This window comes from Manacus candei, unplaced genomic scaffold (genome assembly GCF_025592945.1).
Source record: "Manacus candei isolate 608988 ecotype Guabito, Panama unplaced genomic scaffold, ASM2559294v1 h1tg000065l, whole genome shotgun sequence".
Classification (NCBI taxonomy): Eukaryota; Metazoa; Chordata; class Aves; order Passeriformes; family Pipridae; genus Manacus; species Manacus candei.
Window position 1 is genome coordinate 12764554 of NW_026138113.1, and position 14002 is coordinate 12778555.

At 43.3% G+C, this 14002-nt stretch overlaps 1 protein-coding gene across 1 annotated transcript in view; it reads right to left on the reverse strand.

Annotated features, from left to right (window-relative positions):
- BEAN1 (brain expressed associated with NEDD4 1) overlaps positions 1-13759 on the reverse strand; it is a 53488-nt gene extending 39729 nt beyond the window's left edge. The window contains 2 exon segments of the mRNA XM_051805534.1: positions 12313-12387; positions 13729-13759. Coding sequence (XP_051661494.1) covers positions 12313-12387; positions 13729-13759 — 106 coding nt within the window.
- Positions 13760-14002: the final 243 nt, after the last annotated feature.

Genomic DNA, 14002 nt, shown 5'->3' on the forward strand with positions numbered 1-14002 from the left:
TTTATATATATATATAATCCTTTTCAGTCAAAAAAAAGGTGACAATTCCCATGTCTCTGAAAACATGAGATTTAGTAAAAAACAATCTTATGCCATAGATCTATTTACATTTTTAATCAGTTTTTTAAACAGCATGACAAGTTGTCCAAGGACACACAAAGTAATGGATAGGTTATATGATTGAGACAAGCTTTGAAGATGTCTATTGGTAATGACTGAACAGAAAAACATGCAATAATGGAAATATATTTCCTTCTTGCTACCTGGTTTTTATTCTGTGTGGGTTTCATATGAAGTAGATGAAGCTTTTCTTGGTCAAAATGAAAAGACAATTAAATTTCTGAATTGATTAGTCATGAACTGTAAAGTAAATGCAACAAATTTAAGACGAGAAAGAAAAATGGTAATTAATACATAACCCCCTGATATTTTCATTCATGCTTTGTGGCTCAAGGGTGTGGTAATTTAGAGTACTGTTGCCCTCAGTGGGCAGCACCATGTGCTTGGGTCCTGCCAGGAAATTCTGAGATGATCAGGCTGAAATAGTCTGAATGAACCAAGGTACTTTCTAATCAATTGACTAAATGTTTAGATGTCAGAATTACAAAAGCAGACAGTCAGAAATAAGACAAATAAATGATTCCAGTGCAGTGTCTCTATCCTGCACACAGATAGATACACACACACAAATGCATCTTAATAAATAAGATACATAAAAATTTCTATATGTACACACCACCTTATACACATTGTATAATGTAGCCTATAGATTAGTCATAATGGTGGGTGTTTTTATGCAGAAACACTTTTTTTATGTGCTCATTTAGCCACAGTCATGACTTCCTAACGTGAGTACAACTGCCTGTGGGAATCAGCCTGTCAGCTTTGGAATTCCACCACCTCTGCCCCTGCCCTGTGTCCCTGGGCAGCAGTGCTGTTGGGGACAGTCTGGGACTGAAGGAATCACTGCAGTGACTCTGGGCAGGTTTTCTGTGGTTGCTGACCTTTAACAGGCCTTGCTGTATTTCAGCCAGACCCGCTCAGAGGGAGGTGTGTTGGCACTGCCTGGGCTGAAATGATTCTGTGCCTGTGCAGGGACAGATGTTGGTGCTCTCTGGATGGCACTCAGCTCTCAGGTTCATTTGTGGAGAGTCAGTCTGTGAAGACTGAAGATCATCAGTAGTTTCACTGAAAAATAATGATTTTCCCTCTAGGCAATTCCTGAGCTGTGTGCACATCTGTGCCCATTGCAAGTGGTCTGTTGAGTTTGTGTTTTGAACTCTTAACTACTGTAACTTGTTCAGAGCAAACCTGGCACTATTTGCCTCTATTTTGTCAGCTGTCATTGTTGTAGTTTTTTCTTGACAGCTTTGCATTTACTAAAAAATATATTTTTACCTATGTTAAGAAGTGTGTTACTACTCACTACTTTATGTGCAGCTTTACAGAGGGGCAGAACATAATGCAGGCTTATAGAATCACAGAATCACAGAATGGTTTAGGCTGGAAAGGACCTTAAAACTCATCTCATTCCACACCCTGCCATGGCCAGGAACACCTTCCACTAGCCCGGGTTGCTCCAGGCTCCATCCAGCCTGACAATATGCAAAGCAAATTCATTAAATGTTTTCGTGGGATCCTGGCAAAGTGCAAACTCATCAAAACTGATGTGTCCCCATTAAACCTTCCACAGCCACACCCAGTATGTTTTCTCAGAGGAAAACACAAAGCTCCATGTTCAGCTGTAATCTCTGCTGATTAGATTAGGAATTAAGAGTGTAAGAAGCCGAGGTCCTGCCTAAATTCAGGTTTTGTGTGTCCTCCTATGCATTTTCACTGTAGCCCTTCTGAATTCTCAGTTAAAAACTCTTAATCATTTGTGCTCCATGGATCTGACCCTTCTAAAACAGAAGAATCCTTCTCTATTTAATGGCCTGTGGTCAGTTCTGCAGGGTGCTGGTGTTGTGTGAGGGTTTGAAATGTGGATCCCGGGAGGTGGTTCCTCCAGGGATGCTTGTTAGGGCCTGCTGACTGCACTGGGCATATTTCAGAGGGCTTTACTTTGGATTTTTACCTCCATGATTCTGAATGCCCATTCGAGGATGGAGAGTATTGGGCTCACTCCTGAACCTCATTTTTGATTTACTTTCCTCTGAAGTGTCTTAATGGAGGTGTCATTCTGCTCTCCCTGTTTTACCTTCTGGTCCTTTTACAAAACTGAGACTAAATTCTGGGTACAATGTTGTGTTAACTATAATCACCAATTCTCCAAGTGTTTCTGGCAACTAATTAGTGCCAGCAGGGTGTGATAAATCCTTTTGTAGGGGTAGAATTGAGGTCTAAAAGTAATTTGTCCTCAGATTTTGTTGGTTACAAAATGAGTATGTTAAAAGGGGAGTTTCATGGTTAAAACTGTAGGTTGACATGAACACATAAATATAAGAAGCCCAAAGTAGGAATTGAATATTTTGAGGATGTTAGATAACAAAATTTGGTAGTAAACAGCAGCTGCTGAGACCACAACACACTTATGTTCATTGAAATCTCCAAACACATCTTTAGACTCCTTTGCAACACGTCTGGACCTTAAACAATTGGCCAAAATTGTCCGCACTGCTTATAAAAAGTACCTTTAAACGCACTGGATATCCCTGACCTGACAGTAATTCTTCCCTTTCCCCTGCCTGAGCAAGACTCCAATCAGCTGGCAGGGTGATTATTCACATTAACACCTCCAGATGCAGTGCCCAGCCAGCAGCCCCTGCTCTGCAGAGCTGCCAGTGTCTAATTGTTTATGCTAATGGCAACTGAATTTCTGAGGCTTTCTTCCCTCTCCCCACTCAGCTGGCATTTCAGAGCAGTAGCCTTCTTAATACATTAGCTTAATGCATCCTGAGCTTTACCAAATCTTCCATCACCACTGCTGCCTGAACCACCTATTCTCCTTGAAATCTGCACACAGCAAAAATCATTTAGACATATGAAAAAATAAACCTCTAAGTAGCCAGATCAAATCTAATGTTCAAACCAGTATAATTGCTACAAATATTGGTTTGGTGAGCAAATGGATTTGCATTGATGGGATGTCGTGTCAGGATTTCGGGAAGTGAAGGGTGACTCCCTTGAGCAGTGAGTTTGTTGTGGTCTCTGCCACAGCCCCCCTTGTAGTGACAGCACAGCCAGTGTGAGAGGCAGAGTCTGTCACCACACTGCACTTGTGTGTGACACAGCAGAGTGCTCAGTTCAGCTGAGAGGAGGAGAAACAATAGATGACTGGGTAACAGGCAATTACTTCCCGAGCAACAAAGCCACGTCTCCTGAAAGTCAATCTTCCTGCCTCTGAAAGCCCTGGGTGGATGACAACACTCCCTTTTCTTTGTCAGACATGAAAAGAGCCTCAGACTGAAACAAACATTTCCTATCCCGTTGCTGCTCGTCATTTAAGCTCCAGACAGAGGAGGTGTAGGTGAAGCACAACAAAGAAATCACAGGGGTACTGTGCCTCTGAGCCTGCTGGCTGCCTCACATGCTTTAACATCCAAATTTAACATCCATCTAAACAATCCATCCTTGCCCCAGTTTAACACACAAAATGGGTAAATGAGAGGAAAAAAAGAGATCCGTTATCTTGCATAAACCTGAAGGACTGGATTAAGGACTTCTTAGCTCTAAGTATAATTATCTCAAAATCCCCAGTTTGACAGTAAAGGGTAGGAACTGAGTCTGATAGAGTGGGCAAGGATTTTTTTTGAATACTCTGAATAAAGCCTTGGGTAAATTTGTAGGGGCATAAACAGGTCTGGTTTGCAGAGACATGAAATCCTATGTAGAGTGTCTACAGATCTGCATGGAACCCAATGTTTTACTGGCTCCTCTGTTGAATGATGGAAGCCAATTCCCAGGACTACTGTTGATTTTGGGGGGCTGAGTAGAAACTGGATCACTCATCTCTGCCTAGAGAGGGGCAAAAGGAGTAATTTTGCCTTGTCCTTTGATGGTGTAGTTCCTTTTATCCTTCTGCACAGTTCCTTCAACATAAAGTTCCTGTTTTACTTTTCACCACTTACTGGCTCTACTTTGAAGGTCACTTCAGGCTGAACACCCCTCTCATGCAGGAGGTAATGCCATGCTTTTCTCCCTGCTACTGGTGGAACTGGGGAAGTCCCTCTGGGATATGGACTGTATGAAAACCCCAGGACACCACAGTGATGTTTATTATCTTCAGAGGGAACCATTTAAGACTGTGAGCTGTAAAACATTATATGGGCAGATCCAATTTTCTGTGGATGAGAAGCAGTGGGTACAACGATGGTTGAGAGGAGTGTGTGCAAACCTATCCCAACTGTATTTCCCAGGTGTAGCAAGAGCAAATGATGTCTTTTGTGAAGCCAGATGACACAAATCATCCACCTGTTCTCAAAAGGAGCTGTAAAATAACTCCCAAACCCCATGAAGATATGTCAATGATCTTTTGAGGAAGAAACTCAGGAACAAACAGCAGGCAGGGACGGAGGTGTCACAGACTGAGCAAATAATGTTTCAGTTCTATGCAGTGAAAATTCCTTTGATCCTGAGAGTTTCATTTGTGAGAAAATGCTTTGCTTTCCAAGGTGATGTTTCTCTCTCAGTAGATGCTATCATAAAGTATTTTATCTTCAAAGTGTGTTTTAAAAGTAAAATTGATTTGAAACCATTTTTACTCCGGGCGAGAGGGAGATGACAAAGCCTCCAGAGAAGGACTCTCTGGTTCTAACCCCATGTGTTCCCAAACAGAGCATTTGGGACAAGTGATGGTGTGCAAATGACTTTTAGGGTTTGTATTCTTATTCAGCACACATCTGAATGAATTTTGCAGTGAAAATTGGTGATTTAAGAACAATCAAAATGATCATACAAAATTTAGGTTAAGGTGCAATATTATATAAATGTGATGTATAAAATTAATCCACAGTCTGAAAATTAACCTTCATTATTAAAATACAGCTAATAGTTTACAGAGAGTTTTCCTATGTTAGTAATACCATTTTTTTTTAGTCACATGACCTTTGAATTGTATATCTGTTAAACTGAGGACACACTTCTTGCCTCCACCACTGAGTGATAATGCTCTGATGTCCCACCAGCAGGAACTGGGCTCTGCTGTGTAACCCTCTCCACTTTTTAAAAATCCCAAGTCCTCACTCCTGCCTGGAGCCTGGCTTTGAAACCTCTGAGCCAGCTGTGGAAAATCAGTGGTGGTGAAGAAGGATCCTCCAGTGACATGGAGGTGATTTAACAGCCCTGGAGCTTGGCAAGAGAGTAAACAACACATGGCACATGTGGGTTTGGTGTCTAGGGCTCTGCTCTGCTGCTGTGATTTATCTGAGGATGACACAGAAACCTGTGCAAAACACGATATAAGGAAGACAGATTCTCATCTCTCTGGTGGCTCCTTGTACTCATCAATTCCTCAGTATTTTTTCATTGATGGCAGCTAGAGAAAGTTAAAATAACCTTAAATCAGGGGAGAGACACAAGATGTCATTTCAATCTTATTACATACCTTGACACTGCCTTTAACCCTGCATTTTAACATGTGGTCCTTGGGAATCATAATTTTGCATGCTTGAAAATCTGGGAAAAAAGTTGTTATTTCTACCTCTACAGATGCATCATCTTATGCCTCCCACTTTGGGAAAATTTCCAATTTACAGATTTCTTCCTTCAATAGAAATATTTTCTTTAATCAGAAGCACAGAAATGTGAAATTAGTGTGGGGTTTTTTTTCTCATTTTTCTTATTTTAGGCATCTGTCAGATTTTTAGACATCCTTCAGGCTGGCTTATAGGATCAAGTGGCAAAAGTACAGTTTCCATTTAGGATTGTGCTGTTCTAAAAGGAAAGCATTTTCTAAAAAGTGTCTATGTATGTACAAAGTCTTTGTTGGTGGTATTCTGATTTTGTGCTCCCTCTAAACATTGGGACATTTCTAACTGGGGCTGATGCTCAGAGCACAGCCCACACACCACAGCACGAGTGTGCTGGAACTGCATTTTCAGTCTCTTATTGGATGTCCCATATTCTTTCTAAAGGAACATCTGGTTCCACAAACACAAGGAATACATTTACTATGAGGACTGTGATTAGTGTAGTTAAAATACTCTTCCAATGATGTACAAAAGGCTTCCCAAACAGCTACTCTTTTTGCTCCTGTTTGCAGGGTGTGTGTTCCTCCTCCAGCACCAAGTTCAGGCCAAACCAGAAATACTTTTGATTCCCGTCCTTCCCAATGTGCCTCTCTCAGGCAGAGCTGGAATTACAACATCAAATGACCGGATATTACTTGTCAACATGCAGCTGCAATAAACCAGCAGTGCTAATTTTCCTTTCAGAGCTTTATTGTCTGTTCAAGGCAGGAGGGTTTTAATATTTCTTTGCTGGGCAGGGAGCGAGGGTCTCATTGCATAATCACTGCACTGGGAGAGGCAGATTTCAGGGCAATTCATTAAGGAGAAACAAGGAAATATGGTTTACAACTAGCTAGAAACTCCAGTCTTCTCTGTTGGGCCTTCTGTGACCATCTTTTTAAATAAAGCTTGTGTTTCTTGCCAGCAGTTTTGGGCCAAGGACTTGCACACTGTGGGTGTTTGGAGAGTGAAAATGGCCAGTCTACCTCAAGCACAGAGTGTAACTTTGTAAATAACAACAAACAGGGAGCATTTAGCACAAAATACTGACTTCTGCAAACAAGAAGTGATGGTTAAGTGTGGATTAGAAGCAAAATTCAAAATGAAGTGGTCATAATAAGAACTGGTCTTCCAACTGTCCTCACAATCTGCTGGTTGCTCTGCCATGTGCTGTGTTACTCTCTCCCATAAAGGACCTGTGATCTCTTTTGTAAAGCTCCTTTCTTGGAGACCCTGAGTCCTTGCTGTAAAAATCCCTTCCCTAGTGGAAGGGAGACACCCCTGTATTTGTCATGCAAATGTAAAAAATACTACAGTTCCTCAGTAAGTGGATTTGTCATCTAACCATAAAACCCATACTGTTCTTAAGTGAGTGGAAGCTGAAAATTGAAGTGTACCTTCGGAGTATTCCTCTCCTGTTAACAAGAGTCAGTGCCAGGTAATGGACAGATACCAATCCAGGAGAGCCAGGCTTTCTCCTTATATTGCCATGTAATACAAAGCAATTAATATTTCTGCCAAAATTTTTTTCTCTTCCCTCCTTTAGTTTTATCTGGACACCTGTAATGTGGAAGGACAAGGCCAGTTACTTTGTGCAGGATCCAGCATGACAAAGCTTCAGTCTTAGCTGGGTTTTTTAAGCAGAGGTAGGTTTGTAGCAAATTTGCAACTAATTAATAATAAAGCTCTGATGCTTAAAACCTGTAAAGATCAGATGCTTGCAGAGCTGCTTCTGTTGAGCCACAAAACTAAGATTAGTTGCTAATGAAGAAAAAAACAATTGCTGAAAGACAAATCCTCATTTTAGGGAGAGGAATAAAGGAATTAACATATTTGCAGCTAAACCCAGCAACTAAAAGATGAGGAACTTAGAACTAAAGAGCCCACAGAAAAAAAATATCATAAAAGCACTATTTGCATTAAGAGTAGAGAACAATCATGGGGCTTTGGCTGGAATGTCCTTCAGCAAATTATCTTCACACAGGTCCTTGAAGATTGTAGGGGTCATGATGTCATGTGAGGTAATTTTTAAAAAAGTCTGAGGTGATTCAGGAAGTTCTAGCAAGGTACATATTAAGTCTTGGGGCTAAAATCCCTGTTGGCAGAAATGCTGTCAAAGCCAGCTCAATTGCTTTCTTCTGCCAGCTCAGAGTTGGAGGCCAAGTTTCCAAAGCACCTGAGGACAGAGACTCTGTGCAAGCTTCCCAGAGGTGTCCACCTCTCCTTGAAGGATGCTCTGCATAAAGGCATCTGGGCATCCACTGCACTTTTAGGTGCTTGAACAAACAGCTGCAATGCAATCATCACCTCTAAAGCATCTCCCCCCCTACCCTTCTCTGAGAAGTTTCTCAGCATGGCTGTTTGTACCAGCTTGATGGGATCCCCTCCAAAAACTAAAGCATCATTTCTCTTCATTTGATAGGGGCAGGCTGGGACTAGACTCTGTATGTTTGCCATGAAGGTCCAGAGGAATGAATTCTAATGTGTTATTCTCTCCACTAAATAAAAATCAGACCTGGGAGGTGGGAATTGGGAGAAGCTGCTTTAAACAAAACATGAAGTTAGTAGTTACAGTGGAAATGAACAATTTGGAGTTTTCAAGAAACATCCTGTATGAACAGGAGGATGAGAAACTGTCAGGCTTGAAGGGAAGTGAATCCATTTATTAGGCAGATTCCAGCCTAATAAATTAAAAGGTGATAAATTTATTCTTGGTATAACAGATGATTTCAAGCCACCATAAAATAAATTGATGGTAGAAAGATACTGAGCAGGATATTACTTATTAGGGGAGAAGAACAAAGAACTGAGGTGAGGTTCTGGAGACCTGAGAACCCTTCTGCACAGCTGCAGTCATTAAAACATGAAGTGCATGTGGAAAACTGCAGGGATACACGGGGTGTGCCCTTGAGGAAAGGGAGGTGGGAACCTCTTCAGCACTGTCAGGAAACATCCACACTGAGAAAAAAATAGAGTGAATGAAGATAAAGAGCAGATTATTCTGGGGATCAAACTTTACTGTGCTCTGAAGAAAAGAGGGGGCAACTACAGCATGTTTCCCTCACTGCCTGCTGTCACAGACCCACATGGTTTCTGGCAGTGTTGGAGAAGAGAGAGACTGAGGATGGGTGGCTGATGCTGGTGCTTTGATCGCTGACACTTCTCAAGGGGATGCTGTGCTGTGCAGAAGTCTCGGTGCAGAGCCATTCCCTCTGTCTCAAACTTCCTGGCATCACGTTCTCACTCCAGAGACCAACTCCCAGCAAAGCTGCCACACCCAGGCTGGAAACCTTGTCTTTCTGCATGTCCCAAAACTGGGACAGCCAAGAGAACTGCTGTGAGGTACTTACACCCCAGCCTGTTTCTTCCCCTGGGTGAGCTGAGGCAGCAGCTCCCCCTGTGCAGCGAAGGTTTGGGTGTGCTCTGGGGAGTTGTGCTGGGGGTCAGTGGGAGCTTGTGTTCCTGTCCTGGAGAACTGCATTAGACTGGCAGAGCTGGGACACCATTCTGCTAAAAAGACAGGATTTGCCTACAGGCTCCCTAGCAATGGAAAGAGCATTTTATTCTTGCTGTGTAGTCAGCTGGGCTGGCACTGCTGCTCCCTGAGCTCTCCCAAACCCCCAGGGACAGCATTCAAAGGGGACACTCCAGGGCCTGCTGGTTCCAGGATGGTCATTCCTTCACCTTTCCCTTTAGGAGGTGGCTGTCCCTGTGGTGGGAAATCCCAGGTGGGATTTCATGCACAGAGCAGAGCCACAGCAGGAATGATTCTGTTCCTTCCTCATTTTGTGAAAGAACTCTGGTCACTGGAATAATTTTGTAGGATCTCCAGAGGTTCTAAGACAGGAATCTTAATGCTGGATTTGAAAGCACTGTCTGTATATTTCCTAGTTTTGGTGTTTTTCATTCAGGCCTGCAAATGAACCTTTTACATATCTCTGGACGTTCCTTGTGCTTTTGGATATAAGAGTGAATATCATTAAATGGGTTTATCATGCAGATTTAATATTTGAATACATAACTATACAGTTTGGATAATAACTATCTTTCTATAATACCTGATATGTATTGGCAACCTGGATAACTGTTTTTGCTTTTACCTATGTCTACAATCAATTCCTTCAGAGACAAATCCCAGAAGTGCTAGGAAGGAGGTAGAGGAGGTACCAATATGAAGGAAAGGAAGGCAGTTTGGGTAGAAACATTTTTCTACCTTTTTATTTATCTGACACTTTTAGGCCCTCTTCATTCAAGTATTTGAAACAGTGACTGAGGTTCATGACTGCTGATTAATAATGATTTATATTTATTGTCAATACTTTCTAGAGATAAACTTGACTTAACCAACCAAACATAGCTGATCAAAACCTAGAAACACTTGGCGAAGAAAATCCTGTGTTTCTCTCAGAAACAAACATCTAAAGCAACAAAGCCAACAGCAAAGTTTGTTTCTGATCAGAAAGGTGTGTTAAATGCTGAGCCTGCCAGTGGCTGAAGTCACAAAGCTCCATTCCTGCCTGGACTTTGCTCCTGTGACTTCACCCCTTTGTCCTGGACAAGAGCAGGATTCTCCAGGCACAGCCCTCTCATTGTGGGAAGAGCTGCAGTTCTGCTTCTGAGCCTTTGCTCTTGCTCAGGAAATTCAGTGTTGGGGGAGTAAGCAGGTTCAATCCCTGGTTTACATGAATTCTCTATAGCTGAGGAGTCCACTGAGAAGTCTCCTTCCTGTCGTACCTCCCAAAAGCCTGGGACAGCTCCACTCTCTTTCCATAGTCACTATAAAATTGAACCATGGCCACAGTTTGGTTTGGTTATTTTCCTGGCTAATGCCTACCTGGCATTTTGTTAATATTATCTTCTTTGTCAGTAGAACATTTCACAGTCTGAGCCCTACAGTAATTAAAGAGAAGAGTCCTGGTGGAGAGGCCCAGAATGTTGGGCCTGATGAACTGTATCAGTAAGGCCAAAGTAAAAAAACACATAGTCTAAAAACTTAATTTTAAGAGATATAAGTGCCCATTTGGAAATGAGTGCAATACTCAGCCTGCTCTGAACTGTTTGCTACAACATTTCTGTTACAGAGCTCCATAACCTGAAGCCAATGCAGTAAAAGCTGTCCTGCCATGGAGGAGTGGGAGGGAGAGTGGCAGGGAAAAATCCGAGTTGGGGGCCAAGGATCATGAAAGCAGAGAATAGGTAGGAAATAATGGTTTTCTTGTATGAATTCCAAACTAAGCACAGACTGGCTACATATATAATGAAGTGCTATGAAATGTCATTTTGTGCATCATGTAAACCCAACATTACTCTCAACATCACTGTGAGTATTTTCTCACCAAGTCTTCAGGCAGTTCACTAACAAATGAGGAGGCTGCCACATGTAGCATTTACACTTTGCAGTTATTATTGTACTGCTATTATGTGTTTTCCATGACTTAGGTGGTGCCAGTTTGTCATCTAGTAGGTAGCCAGAGGCTGAACAGTTTTAATCAGCAGCTGCTAATTTTGCACTCACTCTTCAGCCCAATTTTAACAGGTTTTTTGAGGAGTTTAAGGGTAACCAGGCAGCCTGAGAGACAACACTTGGCACTGACTTGGTTTTGCACTGTCTTCACTTTTACCAACCAAAATGCTCCCAGTTACCAAAGTTTTCTTAGGGGTAGATCCTACAAATACCTGGTGTTGACAGAAGCTGGTCTTGACTCTGACTAATTTCTCCAAGTTGGTAGGTTGTGATAGCAAGTATTTAAAATCTTGTTATTTCTAGTATGTGAATGATAGTAGCTCTCTCACTTTGTTGTTCTTTTATGCACAGTCAAGAGTAAATAAGGGAACTTCTTGTCTGTTCTTTCTTTAAACCTTACACATAATCTTATGTTTTCTCATCCATTATGGGCATCTTTGATTGAACATGGTTACAAAGTCATGGTCTAGTTACAACATGGCTTTTCTTGAGCTGCAGCACTTGCTCCAAGAGGGACCTTGAGGATTTTAATTGGTGTGTGTCTATTTTTGTCATTATTTCTTCCATCTAAGACATTGAACATGCTACTCTGTTTCCCTGCATTCACATGGTTTTCTGCCAAAATAGGACCAGCGACACAAGGATAATTGGCTCCTTCAATGCTGTATTTCCTTTTCAAAAAGCCTTCATGTAATAACTACAAAAGGAGAGTAGAAGCAAGTCAAATGTCAGGAATTGTTTTATTTCAGTGACTGGAAGTAATTTTTAGCCATATTTTTTTCACTAGTGGGTGCCAAAATGATATAAATTTTGATTGATGTCAGTGTAAATCAGTTTTAGCAGCTATGTGCTAATCTGTTGTTATGGGAGAAAATGCTGAAAAAGAGCATTTTAATTTTTTTAAAAATGAAATATTTAAGTACTTGTACCTGACACAAAATTTATGTCCTCAATTTCAGACAATTCTGTAATTTCTATGAATTTTGTCTTTATAAATATTACAAGGTTAAGCACATTTCTGTTAACTCAGTTGTTTCCTTAGTCAGGAAGCTATTTCCTTTTTAATGGGTTGATGTGTATCTGGTAGAGGACTTTTAAAAATTATATTCCTACAGCTGTATATGACTGCAAGGCATGCCATTAGTGCAGTATAAAAAAGCATAAGAAAAGGAGATTACTTACGGAGATTGGAATAATTACTGCCTATTCCAATACCAGTGGAGCTTCCAGAGATGAGAGGAAGGTGGAAGAAAAGAACTAGGGAAGGAAAAAATAAGAGAAAAGTCCTTCACCACAGTTTGGGGTTCTTTTGCAACCAGATGTCTGTTGGAGACACGCTGTGTTAATGTGCCCCTGCTCTCTCTGGGCAGGATTGCACATTTCAGATTCTGAGTGTACACAGAGATGTAGCTCAAACAGAGGGGAAACACCAAACCAGTCATTGCTTCCTACTCCAGGAATCACTCCAGTTCAGGAAACGGTGTGAATACCTCTTAGATTCAAAACCCCACATATAAACAACACTGTGTTATATAAATATGTTCATTATTGTTTTTAAGTCAATCACCAGTCCCTGAAACAGGCACCTACCACTGTTAAACCAAATAATTCCCCTAATTTCTTTAAGTGCAGCTTAAATGCATCAGGTTGGTGTGTGTCGAACTGGGCTGGAATAAATTTATTGTAAAATTTGATACCAACACTCCCCCTCTGCATTCCAGCTTTAATATTTATAACTTGCACTTAAAAGATTTATACTTAGAGGCAACAAAATGCACATGAGTAAAACGTGTCCTTAAATAACAGAAATCTTTGGATTTCTCAGAAGATGGGCTCGTTTGCATTGCAAAGCTGAGTTCCGGCAGTGACTCGGGTGTGACCCAGCCCTTGTCCGGGGCTGGGCTGTGGCACCCGGGCTGAGCCCTGTCCCCGTCCTTGTGCCACGGGGGTGTCCCGGCTCCTGCCCCTCCGGCGGCTCCGCCACCCCCGGCTCTGGGGCACGGCCGGGGAAGGGGCTTCTCCCTTTTCGGGAGGAGTTCCCGACTAACAAACTTTCTGCGGCCGGGCAGGGTCCTGTGGGGTGCGAGACCTGCCCCGCCGGACCCGCAGCTCCCGCGGCTCCTCCTGCCTTTACCCGGCTCGGCTCTGCTTTACCCCAGCACGGTTCAGCCCCTTCCTTACCCCAGCACGGCCGCTGCCTTTTCCTGGCACGGTTCATTCCCTTCCTTTCTCCAGCTGGGTTCAGCCCCTGCCTTACTCCAGTCCTGTTCCTTCCTTTCGTACCCTACCCGTGTTCAGCCCTTTCCTTTACCCCAGTCAGGTTCATTCCCTTGCTTTCTCTATGCCGGTTCATCCCCTTTTCTCTCTCCAGTCCGTTTCATTCCCGTCCTCTCCCATCCAGATTCATCCCCGTCTTTACTCTATCCCTATTCATTCTCTACCTTTCCTCATCCCGGTTTATCCCCATCCTCCCCCATCCCAGTCTATCCCGTTATCCCCCCATCCCTGTGCATCCCTGTTCCCCCCATCCCTGCCCATGCCATCCGCACCCCATCCCTGTCCATGCCCCCTCCCCGGCCGTGTCCCTGCCCTCCTTACCGCAGCCCGCCGCCGTGCCCGCTCTCTCCATGCGCCCCCGCCGCGCTCCCTGCCCGTGCCCTGCGCCCGCCGCGGCCGGAGCGGGGCCGTGCCGGGGGGGCCGCTCCGTGACCCCCGCCGGGCGGGCAGGGCCGGGCACGGGGGGGCTCGGGGCCGCACATGCCGGGGGGGCCCGGGGCGATCCCGCCGCGCATCCCGCCGAGTGCGGGCCCCGGCAGCGGGAGCGGGGAGCGGGGATGCTGCGGGGCTCGGGGAGCGGGGATGCTGCGGGGCT